At 43.5% G+C, this 13428-nt stretch overlaps 1 protein-coding gene across 1 annotated transcript in view; it reads left to right on the plus strand.

Annotated features, from left to right (window-relative positions):
- LOC134908906 (cytochrome P450 2C5-like) overlaps window positions 1-13428 on the plus strand; it is a 216387-nt gene that overhangs the window by 8081 nt on the left and 194878 nt on the right. Inside the window, exons 2-4 of the mRNA XM_063915139.1 lie at window positions 886-1048; window positions 2703-2852; window positions 9437-9597. Coding sequence (XP_063771209.1) covers window positions 886-1048; window positions 2703-2852; window positions 9437-9597 — 474 coding nt within the window. The remainder of the gene's footprint in view (window positions 1-885; window positions 1049-2702; window positions 2853-9436; window positions 9598-13428) is intronic.

The following is a 13428-nucleotide window of genomic DNA, read 5'->3' on the forward strand; positions in this document are numbered from 1 at the left end:
AAAAAACGGCAAAACTGCGAATGTGTATGGGCCGCAGTGCGCACGCGCTAAGTACTTTCACACAAAACTTTGTAGTTTTACACAAGCTCGAGCGACGCTTTTCAGTTGCTCGAGTGTTTATTGTTTGATTGACAGGAAGTGGGTGTTTATGGGCTGCAACTCAGCGTTTTCAGGGAGTGTGCTAAAAATGCAGGCGTGCCAGGTAAAAATGCAGGAGTGGATGGATAAACGGGGGAGTGGCTGGCCGAACGCAGGGCGTGTTTGTGACGTCAAACCAGGAACTAAACAGACTGCAGTCATCGCAAGCTAGGAGTAAGTCTTGAGCCATTTTTTAGTAGCAGAACTGCTAACCTTTCGTTTGCACTTCTGCTAAGCTAAGATACACTCCCAGAGGGCTGCGGCCTAGCATGTGCAATGCTGCTAAAAGCAGCTAGCGAGCGATCAACTCGGAATGAGAGCCTTTGTTTTAAGAAAATACACTTACTGTAGAAATACCTTCTCTGAGGTCACTTTGTAGCGTATTTAACAAACTCCATGTAAAAGCCACAAAAACTTTTGGTATACGGACCTTGTTAAATAGCAATGCTGCAACATCCTCATACATTGTATGGTGACGGTGGTACACTGCAATTGGTGTATCAAATGTGGGAGATATCAGTGTTACTGTATCTCCTGCTTTTTAGTTGTCAAATATTTTATTTTCACAATGTGCAAACTGCTGCTTCTGCATTTCTTGAGTGGCAGAATGGCTTTGTGTGATAAATGTGAGTCTTATTGATATATAGCATTGTAATCCACAAATTATAGGTAATGATTACTGGCATAATATCATCTAATGCAGACTGTAGTCCAGTTTATTCCTGCTGTTGTTTATTGCATTTACAGCTGTCTAAGAAGTACGGGCCCGTATACAGCGTCCAGTTCGGCATGGCAAAGATGGTCGTCCTAAGTGGTTATGATACGATCAAAGATGCTCTAATCAACCACACGGAGGAATTTTCCGACAGACCAAAAGCCCCGGTCATTTCCAAATTAGTAAAGGACCATGGTAATATTTAAATTTCCTTAAAAAATATGCAAATATACTTTCATTATGTTTTAAATGGGTTTTAATGAGTTTAGAACTGGAAGTATATCTGTTGGGTTATTTGTAGTATAGACAAAATGTACAGCCATTTAAATCCTCATTTCCTGTGACATACCCACTGCAAGTCAGGGATGAATGGTTGCTATGATCATTTGAACTCATCCCTGTGAATTACGGTACTGCAGCAGTGCAAATGTTCTTGAGCTCCTCTATAGTAAACCCACCTGATCTGCCTGTGTAGGAGCCTTTTAAGACAATACAGCAATAGACTCCGTAGTATAATAAAAATGAACTGCGTTCAGCACTTGCTGAGTACACCAGTGTCATCATGTATAATAGGGTTAGTTACTCTCTGAGCAGAACTATGGTCAGAAAGCTACAAAATGCCTTGATCAAAAAAAGTACAGGAGACTTCGCTTGGGTCATGATCACTGTTTTGTTGGTTCATTGTTTTCCCAAAGAGGTTGGTTAATGTAAAGTGACATGAGGCCTACAGATTGAGCCTTGCTCATCCTGCTTTCTCTGCTGTGCCTAGGTGCAACAAGGCTTATTAGCATAAAACTTTCATCTATTGTTCTCAGATGCAATAAAATACAGAGAGAATAATATAGCAGGGGATTAAGGCCCTCATTCCGAGTTGTTCGCTCGCAAGCTGCTTTTAGCAGCATTGCACACGCTAAGCCGCGGCCTACTGGGAGCGAATCTTAGCTTCTCAAAATTGCGAACGAAAGATTCGTAATATTGCGAAAAGACTTCTCTGTGCAGTTTCTGAGTAGCTCGAGACTTACTCTTCCAGTGCGATCAGTTCAGTGCTTGTCGTTCCTGGTTTGACGTCACAAACACACCCAGCGTTCGCCCAGACACTCCTCTGTTTCTCCAGCCACTCCCGCGTTTTTCCCAGAAACGGTAGCGTTTTTTCACACACTCCCATAAAACGGCCAGTTTCCGCCCAGAAACACCCACTTCCTGTCAATCACATTACGATCACCAGAACGAAGAAAAAAACCTTGTAATGCCGTGAGTAAAATACCTAACTGCATAGCAAATTTACTTGGCGCAGTCGCAGTGCGAACATTGCGCATGCGCAATTAGCGGAAAATCGCTGCGATGCGAAGAAAATTACAGAGCGAACAACTCGGAATGACCACCTAAGTCTGACTGCTCTGGCTCAGTTGATCTTATAAAAGGGATAGATGCGCAGGGCTCCATCTGTATGTTTTGTTGAGCAATCTGCTGATTACAGATCACCTGTAGGGCATACTTCCAAAGCAAGCCATCTCAATGTTTCAGGTGACATGGATCTCATGTGATACCTTCTATAATATGTTTTGACAGGCGGAGTCGGGAATAAATAAGAAGGGGTTGTCCATATAATTTAAAGGCAGGGAAAAGGATAATTGTAAGGAGTTCATGGACTTTTACTTAACATATTACTTGAAAAGTGGTCAGGTACATGAACAGGGAGAGATAAGAATATGCTTTAGGCTCGGAGTAGGTAATGGTCCAATGGAGAGCTTCCATCATGTTGAAGACAAATTGTATCTTGGCGGATATATTTTCTTTGTAGAACTAATGTGTATAAATCAGCCCCAGGATGTGTTTTCCATCTGTTCAGGTCTTGTCTTTGCTAACGGCGAGAACTGGAAGGTGATGAGACGATTTACACTTTCAACATTACGAGACTTTGGGATGGGGAAGAAAGGGATAGAGGACAAGATTACTGAAGAGGTGGAAAATTTACTGCAGGCATTCAGATCATATGGAGGTGAGTGGTTACTTTATTATTTCCATAAGAACATGGGTTAGATATTAATATAACAACTATTAGTGATATATACATACATTATTTCTCGTCTATCTGTATGCGCCTTCCAACGTTGCATCAGGGAAAAGAATTTGATTGATTGATTGATTGACTGATTTAATTAATACATTTTTATTGAATTATTTAAATTAAACAGAAAATGAACAGCAAATTACTAATAATCAGGGATGGACAGGGGACTCCATCCGGCGCTGTCGTACATGCACGCGCAGGTAAGCCAAAGGCGTGCACGCGCACGAGAAAGGGGGCGAGCACGCTGTGTAAAGGGCACGCGGACACTACAAATGGGGGCATGTCGCGAGTCAGGGGGCGTGGACTTGCAGCACGCCCCTATATTGCTTAGCAATGGGGCACGACTGGCAGCGGCGGACAAACCAGAGAGCTGGGAGCTGAGCTGAGCACAGCCTTCCCGGCTCTCTGTGAACCGGACCAGCCCACCAGCCCATTGGCCCTTCTGGCATTTGCCAGAAGTACCAGATGGCCAGTCCGGCCCTGTTAATAATAGAAATCATTCCCTTATGAGGGTAACTGGAACCATTTCTAGCAGAGAAGAAAAAGAAATTGAGCGATATTAATTCCACTGAAAAGACTCAACTGACAAAAATGAAGATTATAGTGGGGCTGTATCTGTGAACGAAAGCGTAACAGAGAAAGGAGAAAGAGAATGAAGGAAATGTCAGTTTAGTGGAAGAAGGTGGGACATCCCAGAACCTCCCAATTTTTGTGCAATCCAATCAAAGGCGGATAGGGGTGCCCTCCCCCTGCAATTTCTTCAATGTCTAGAGAAGATAGCATATAGGCAGAAAGGCAGCAGTACAATCTATGCACCTGTATGTAAATACTGACCTTAACAGTGTTGAAGTCCCTACATAGTATAATTTGCAAATTGGTTGAACTAAAAAAGAAATAATGTGGACAAACCCAAACCCCTAAGGCAACTAACCTGAGACCAAATACTATAATCGCTGTCTTGGAGTAATCCTTGACTCCTCCCTCTCCTTCAAACCACACATTCAGCACCTCTCACAAACCTGCCGTTTTCATCTAAAAAATATTTCCAGGATCAGACCCTTTCTGACCCAGGATGCTACTAAGACTCTTATCCACTCACTGGTCATCTCCAGACTGGATTACTTTAATCTCCTCCTGACTGGCATTCCTGACAAACACCTCTCTCCACTCCAATCTATCCTCAATGCTGCTGCCTGGCTCATTTTCCTCACCAAACGCACTACGTCTACCCAGGGGCGGATCCAGAAGAAAATGATAGGGGGGGCACGATGGAAGGGGCAAGTACATTTGCGTGCGGCTTCGGTGCATGTGAGGTGGCGCTTCTTATACAATGCCCACAGTTGTAGCGCTCATTATGCAATGTCCACTGTACTGGTAGTGCCCCTTATATAGACCCCATAGTAGTGGTGCTCCTTATGCAATGCCCGTATTGCCCCCAGTAGTAATGTTGCCTGTAGTAATGCCCCCAGTCATTATGCCCCCAGTGGTAATGCCCCTGCAGTTATGACCCCAGTAGTTTACCCCCCCTTTAGTTTAGCCTCCCAGTGGTAATGCCCCCACTAGTTTAGCCACCAGTAGTAATGCCCCCCTGTAGTTTGCCCCATTGTAGTTTAGCCCCTGTAGTTATGCCCCCCTTATAGTTTAGCCTCCAGTAGTAATGCCCCCAGTAGTTTGGCCCCTGTAGTTATCCCCCAGTAGTTTGGCCCCTGTAGTTATGCCCCCAGTAGTTTGGCCCCCAAGTAGTAATGCCCCTGTAGTTAAGCCGCCAGTAGTAATGCCCTCCTGTAGTATGCCCCCAGTAGTTAGCACCTTTGTAGTTGGCCCCCAGTAATAATGTCCCCCAGTAGTTTGCCCCCAGTAGATGCCCCCCCAGTAATGATGTCCTCCAGTAGTAATGCCCCCTAGGACTTTGCCCCAATAGATGACCCCCCAGTAGTAATGCCCCCAGTAGCTGCCCCCCAGTAATAATGCCCCCAGTAGCTGCCCCCAATAGATGATCCCCCAGTAGTAATGCCCCCAGTAGATGCCCCCCAGTAATAATGCCCCCAGTAGATAGCGCCCAGTAAAAATGTCCCCCAGTAGCTGCCCCCAATAGATGACCCCCCAGTAGTAATGCCCCCAGTAGATGCCCCCAGTAATAATGCCCACAGTAGATAGCCCCCAGTAAAAATGTCCCTCATTAGGTGCCCCCAATAATAATCCCCCAGTAGGTGCCTCCCAGTAATAATGCCCCCAGTAGATGGCCCCCAGTGAAAATGTCCCCCAGTAGCTGCCCCCAATAGATGACCCCCCCAGTACTGATGCCCCCAGATATAATGCCCCCAGTAGTAATGCCCCCCCCCCAGTAGTAATGCCCCTTGTTGATGCCACCCCAGTAGTAATGCCCCCGCTGCATTAAGAAAAAAAACATACTTACCGAGCCCCGTTCCCGCGCCGCTGCAGTCCTCCTCCTCCCTGGGCGTCCGCTCCTCAGTAAGCACTATGAGAGAGACGATAATAGCAACTTGCGCCCCCAAAACAGCAGCTCGGGTTCCAACCCTAAGAGCACCACTTCTTATCACAAACACCAAAATAGAAAGATGGGATGATTCCCAAGCGCTGTTCTACATATAGGAATATCCTTCCATTCGATTTCCAAAAGACAGGTATCCTTAAGAGAAAACAAAAAGGACAAACACGTCCTATGTGTATGAATATTCTCAAATCTTCACAATCAACAGAAGGAGTCCACCACTGACCTTAAATCAAGGCCCTATGTTCACATAAAGGTATCTTTCTGGGACTCCACTTCTAAGTATATCCAAGTTAATTCCTATTCATTTTCGCTTGACTTATTGGTATATAGCTCACCTTCAATAAGTGCCCTATGTTCACCAAAAGGTATCTTTTACTCCATGGGTCCTCCGTTATATAAGGTCCTGCTTGTAGTTTTTATAGTCACCGGCAAAGAAAAAGGGTTCGTATACCTCGTGTATTATCCAAGTAATTTATTAAAAAGAATAAAATTCATAAATACATAACCCACTGATATCGACTGGACCATATACCACTTCACAGCCCTCAGATGGAAAAAAATAGAGGGGGAAAAAAGGTTTCAAAGTGAAAAAATAAATTAAACCGCAATTAAGCGGTATAAAAGATAATCCACCAAAAACCTCTCTCAGTGGGTGGTATAGTTAAGTCTAGGGTTAGTGACTGTGATCTCACCTACGCGTTTCGGAACTGACGTTCCTTCCTCAGGATGTGATAATGCCCCCAGTAGATGGGAAGGAACGTTTTTGGTGGATTATCTTTTATACCGCTTAATTGCGGTTTAATTTATTTTTTCACTTTGAAACCTTTTTTCCCCCTCTATTTTTTTCCATCTGAGGGCTGTGAAGTGGTATATGGTCCAGTCGATATCAGTGGGTTATGTATTTATGAATTTTATTCTTTTTAATAAATTACTTGGATAATACACGAGGTATACGAACCCTTTTTCTTTGCCGGTGACTATAAAAACTACAAGCAGGACCTTATATAACGGAGGACCCATGGAGTAAAAGATACCTTTTGGTGAACATAGGGCACTTATTGAAGGTGAGCTATATACCAATAAGTCAAGCGAAAATGAATAGGAATTAACTTGGATATACTTAGAAGTGGAGTCCCAGAAAGATACCTTTATGTGAACATAGGGCCTTGATTTAAGGTCAGTGGTGGACTCCTTCTGTTGATTGTGAAGATTTGAGAATATTCATACACATAGGACGTGTTTGTCCTTTTTGTTTTCTCTTAAGGATACCTGTCTTTTGGAAATCGAATGGAAGGATATTCCTATATGTAGAACAGCGCTTGGGAATCATCCCATCTTTCTATTTTGGACTATGAGAGAGACGTCATGACTGACGTCTCTCCCATAGCGCACGCTGCACAGTGACAGCGCCGGAAGCCGGAGCTCAGTACTGAGCTCCTGCCACCGGCTGCCGCTGTGCAGGGAGACGGGCGCCCGCTGGTAACACAATCTCAGCGGGCGCCCGTCATCTTCCAGCGCGGGGGGGGATGGGACACACGGAGGCCACAAATGACAGGGGGGGCACGGGCCCAAGTGCCCCCCCCCCTGGATCCGCCACTGCGTCTACCTCTCCTCTCTTACTAGACCTTCACTGGCTCCCCTTCCCTTTCAGAATCCATTTCAAGCTTCTCACACTCGCTTACAAAGCCCTCACCAACTCCTCTCCCATCTACATCTCTGATATTATCTCCCTTTACATTCCCACACGTCCTCTTCGCTCTGCTAATGCACGACGACTTTCCTGCCTACGGATCACCTCCTCCCACTCCTACCTCCAAGATTTTTAACATGCTGCACCACTTCTCTGGAATTCCCTGCCTCTCCCCCTCAGACTCTCCACCTCTCTACAAAACTTCAAACGGGCTCTCAAGACCCACTTCTTCACCAAACCCAGCCAAATCTCATCCTAACCCTCTGTTCTACACTCTCCATGTACCCCATCTGTGTCACCCCTGTCTGTCTACCCCTCCCCTTTAGAATGTAAGCTCTCACGAGCAGGGCCCTCTTCCCTCATGTGCTTATCCTTTCTTACTTTAATAATCTTCAACTGCATCAACTCCAGCAGTCTTCTGACACCTGATACTTATTCCAGTGTCATCTGCTGATGTAACTATATTTATTTACCCTGTACTTGTCCTATACTGTCATCAACTGTAAGTTGCTGTTTTCCTGTTTGATTATTCATGTACTCTGTAATTGGGCGCTGCGGAACCCTTGTGGCGCCATATAAATAAAGGATAATAATAATAATAATAATCAGAAAATAGCCAAACAAATCAGTTAGATATAGTCCTGCCCTTGATCTTAGAAAAGAGCAATACACAGAACAATTCTTGTAAACATAATCTGACTTTGGGGACTGGCTGTATAGGAAATAGAAGTTAAGCAATGAACTACTCTGGATTGGGTATAGCCCACTCTAGCAATCCATTATTAGAGGTAGTTGTCGGTAGGGGAATGCTAAGTGTTGCCAGCATGGCCACACCTTGATCTGGAAATTTCCCCATATGGTGACAATAATCAAGTACTTTTGTTTTCTCAAAGTAGATGGGGTGAGTTAGGATCCTACTGTACATATTGTATAGTAGTGATGGAACTGCACCATGACATTCTAGGTGAATTGACGAGTGAGGCAGCCCCTATTTCTCCTCAAAACTGCTAAAAATTAGATATGAGCAGGTTCGATTTTACTCAGTTTTACTCGGATTTACCCGGATCTCCTTATTGGCTCTCGGACATCATGTGTTTTGGTTAGCCAATAAGAAAAATTCATAAAATCTGATTTTGCATTAATTCTGGCGTTAAGAACTGAGTAACTCCAAACCTGCTCATCTCTACTAAAAATCTTGACAATCCATGGTTTTGCAATGTGAACAAACAAAAAACTCCAAAAGAACATTACATGGGGATCATAAACATAGGGATCCATCTCAATTAATAACCAGCTCCATGCATTTAAGAATTGGTTGTTAGTGAAAAAATTGAGGTCAAAATGGCATGGGGTCTCCAGGATTGTTTAATAGCCAGCACTTGACTGAACCAACCAGGGCTGGTAGCACTAAAGCAGGGAGACAACTGGCATGGGGTACCTCTGCCAAAATGCAAGCCAGCCCTGGACTGGTCAGCCTAGGGCTGGAATATCTAGGTAAGTGGGGTCACCACAAAATATAATGGCAATCCCCCTTAAGACAATTAACCTTGGGCTTCTCTGATTAGTCAGAGAAAGAGGAGTGACCGAAATCTGACAATCAGAGCACTTTCTATTCATATCTATAAGAGTGCCCACAAGTGACCAATTGGTTGCATCAGACTCCTTCTTGAAGTTGCTTAATATTTTTTGGTTTTGCCAAGTCTATGGATGCTTCATGGCCAAAAAGGACCTGGCCCATGGATCTGTAAGTTATAAATGACTAAATGAGCAGTGTCTGGGTGAGATATTTCAAATACTTTCAAATTCCATGTGAATGTGTACTTTTTGTTTCCTTTTTTACCAATGGTACACTACAGGTGCCAGCAGGTGGTTTTTAAAATGTTTATATGCAATAGCATGCACATATCCTATGGAACTGGGATGTGGTTTCTGCAAACATGCCTGCCTAATGCTGTCATCTACTGGATTTGGGCGGTTTTGGGGACATTTACTAAAACCACTGCTTTGCAAATCTGGGGTTTCTATACTCCAGGTGATTTCCGGGTGGTTTCTGTTGTATTAAATTCAGGGGTGGCAAAACCTCTGGAAAACTTCCCCAAAAAATGGTAAAAAGCTAAAATTGCTGCTTGGTAAATATACCCCTAGGTTTCTTGAAAAGCATTTTTAAAGGACATATGTTCTGAATCTTCAACATTTTCTCTACATGATCTTCGCAAATGGTTTATTCTGCCTGCAGAACATTTCACCCATTTTAGTTATAACTATAAAAAGTTTATTTCTGAAAATAATGATCTATTCCTTTTTTAGGAAAACCCTTTGATCATTTAAATATCATCAATGCAGCTGTAGCCAATATAATTGTGTCCATACTACTCGGTCATAGATTTGAATATGATGACCCAATCATAGTGCAGCTCATGAACATAATTAATGAAAATATAAGACTATTGGGAAGCCCCTTGGTCAAGGTAAGTTACACTTGTACAATATATTTAAAGGGATTTTGCTGTTTCAGCACTGCATGGTTCTACTTTACTGTGACAAATAGTTCATGCATTCAATGCTTGATAAAAAAACAATTACCATGTGGTTAGAGTGTTATTCTGAAAGGTTTGGAATTACTTTTGTGGGCACCTTCATGGGCTCCAGGTTTGCACCCAAGTATACAAATTTAAATATGACGAAGTAAAAGGGACTACTAATATGTTCTGACATTTTGTGATGACTTTGTGATCAGGCAGCATTATGTATTTCATATTTTTTATTTAGTTGATTAAGGAGTCTACATAATTATTTTCTGATACATTACTTGGATCCAATGCCAAATATATTTCAGTATGTGGCCATTTATCATTCACCACCTCATATTGCATAATCAACTAAATTACTTAATGTAATTACTAGTGATGAGCGGGTTCGGTTTCTCGGAAACCGAACCCCCCCGAACTTCACCCTTTTTACACGGGTCCGAGGCATACTCGGATTCTCCCGTATGGCTCGGGTAACCCGAGCGCGCCCGAACGTCATCATCCCGCTGTCGGATTCTCGCGATATTCGGATTCTATATAAGCAGCCGCGCGCCGCCGCCATTTTCACTCGTGCATTGGAAATGTTAGGGAGAGGACGTGGCTGGCGTCCTCTCCGTTATTGTTGAACTTGATTGTGCTGTGCACTATTGCTTAATTGTGGGGAGGGCTGGGGAGCAGCTGTATATAGGAGGAGTACAGTGCAGAGTTTTGCTGATCAGTGACCACCAGTTATCCGTTCTCTGCCTGAAAAAAACGCTCCATATCTGTGCTCACAGTGTGCTGCATATATCTGTGCTCACACTGCTTAATTGTGGGGACTGGGGAGCAGCTGTATTATATAGCAGGAGTACAGTGCAGAGTTTTGCTGACAGTGACCACCAATATACGTTGTCTGCCTGAAAAACACTCCATATCTGTGCTCAGTGTGCTGCTTTATTGTGGGGACTGGGGACCACCAGTATAATATTATATAGGAGGAGTACAGTGCAGAGTTTTGCTGACCAGTGACCACCAGTATATAATATATAGCATTACGGTACAGTAGGCCACTGCTGTACCTACCTCTGTGTCGTCATTAAGTATACTATCCATCTACATTCTATACCTGTGGTGCATTTTAGTTTTGCAGTTTGCTGACACAGTGACCACCAGTATACTATATATAGCAGTACGGAAGGCCACTGCTGTACCTACCTCTGTGTCGTCATTCATTAAGTATACTATCCATCTACATTCTATACCTGTGGTGCATTTTAGTTTTGCAGTTTGCTGACACAGTGACCACCAGTATACTATATATAGCAGTACGGAAGGCCACTGCTGTACCTACCTCTGTGTCGTCATTCATTAAGTATACTATCCATCTACATTCTATACCTGTGGTGCATTTTAGTTTTGCAGTTTGCTGACACAGTGACCACCAGTATACTATATATAGCAGTACGGTAGGCCACTGCTGTACCTACCTCTGTGTCGTCATTCATTAAGTATACTATCCATCTACATTCTATACCTGTGGTGCATTTTAGTTTTGCAGTTTGCTGACACAGTGACCACCAGTATACTATATATAGCAGTACGGAAGGCCACTGCTGTAGCTACCTCTGTGTCATCATTCATTAAGTATACTATCCATCTACATTCTCTACCTGTGGTGCATTTTAGTTTTGCAGTTTGCTGACACAGTGACCACCAGTATACTATATATAGCAGTACGGTACGGAAGGCCACCTCTGTACCTACCTCTGTGTCATCATTCATTAAGTATACTATCCATCTACATTCTATACCTGTGGTGCATTTTAGTTTTGCAGTTTGCTGACACAGTGACCACCAGTATACTATATATAGCAGTACGGAAGGCCACTGCTGTACCTACCTCTGTGTCGTCATTCATTAAGTATACTATACATCTACATTCTATACCTGTGGTGCATTTTAGTTTTGCAGTTTGCTGACACAGTGACCACCAGTATACTATATATAGCAGTACGGAAGGCCACTGCTGTAGCTACCTCTGTGTCATCATTCATTAAGTATACTATCCATCTACATTCTCTACCTGTGGTGCATTTTAGTTTTGCAGTTTGCTGACACAGTGACCACCAGTATACTATATATAGCAGTACGGTACGGAAGGCCACCTCTGTACCTACCTCTGTGTCATCATTCATTAAGTATACTATCCATCTACATTCTATACCTGTGGTGCATTTTAGTTTTGCAGTTTGCTGACACAGTGACCACCAGTATACTATATATAGCAGTACGGTACGGAAGGCCACCTCTGTACCTACCTCTGTGTCATCATTCATTAAGTATACTATCCATCTACATTCTATACCTGTGGTGCATTTTAGTTTTGCAGTTTGCTGACACAGTGACCACCAGTATACTATATATAGCAGTACGGAAGGCCACTGCTGTACCTACCTCTGTGTCGTCATTCATTAAGTATACTATCTATCTACATTCTATACCTGTGGTGCATTTTAGTTTTGCAGTTTGCTGACACAGTGACCACCAGTATACTATAGCAGTACGGAAGGCCACTGCTGTACCTACCTCTGTGTCGTCATTCATTAAGTATACTATCCATCTACATTCTATACCTGTGGTGCATTTTAGTTTTGCAGTTTGCTGACACAGTGACCACCAGTATACTATATATAGCAGTACGGAAGGCCACTGCTGTACCTACCTCTGTGTCGTCATTCATTAAGTATACTATCCATCTCTTTTATCCACCTCTTTTTTTCTTTGCATCATGTGCTGTTTGGGGACAATTTTTTTGAAGTGCCATCCTGCCTGACACTGCAGTGCCACTCCTAGATGGGCCAGGTGTTTGTGTCGGCCGCTTGTGTCACTTAGCTTAGTCTCACAGCGACCTTGGTGCGCCTCTTTTTTTCTTTGCATCATGTGCTGTTTGGGGACTATTTTTTTGAAGTGCCATCCTGCCTGACACTGCAGTGCCACTCCTAGATGGGCCAGGTGTTTGTGTCGGCCACTTGTGTCGCTTAGCTTAGTCTCACAGCGACCTTGGTGCGCCTCTTTTTTTCTTTGCATCATGTGCTGTTTGGGGACTATTTTTTTGAAGTGCCATCCTGTCTGACACTGCAGTGCCACTCCTAGATGGGCCAGGTGTTTGTGTCGACCACTTGGGTCGCTTAAGCTTAGCCATCCAGCGACCTTGGTGCACCTCTTTTTTTCTTTGCATCATGTGCTGTTTGGGGACTATTTTTTTGAAGTGCCATCCTGTCTGACACTGCAGTGCCACTCCTAGATGGGCCAGGTGTTTGTGTCGGCCACTTGGGTCGCTTAGCTTAGCCATCCAGCGACCTTGGTGCACCTCTTTTTTTCTTTGCATCATGTGCTGTTTGGGGACTATTTTTTTGAAGTGCCATCCTGTCTGATACTGCAGTGCCACTCCTAGATGGGCCAGGTGTTTGTGTCGGCCACTTGTGTCGCTTAGCTTAGCCATCCAGCGACCTCGGTGCAAATTTTAGTACTAAAAATAATATTGTGAGGTATGAGGTGTTCAGAATAGACTGGAAATTAGTGGAAATTATGGTTATTGAGGTTAATAAACTATGGGATCAAAATGACCCCCAAATTCTATGATTTAAGCTGTTTTTTTAGGGTTTTTTGTATAAAACACCCGAATCCAAAACACACCCGAATCTGACAAAAAAATTTCGGTGAGGTTTTGCCAAAACGCGTCTGAATCCAAAACACGGCCGCGGAACTGAATCCAAAACCAAAACACAAAAC

The sequence above is a fragment of the Pseudophryne corroboree genome, chromosome 4 (genome assembly GCF_028390025.1).
Source record: "Pseudophryne corroboree isolate aPseCor3 chromosome 4, aPseCor3.hap2, whole genome shotgun sequence".
In the NCBI taxonomy this organism is placed as follows: Eukaryota; Metazoa; Chordata; class Amphibia; order Anura; family Myobatrachidae; genus Pseudophryne; species Pseudophryne corroboree.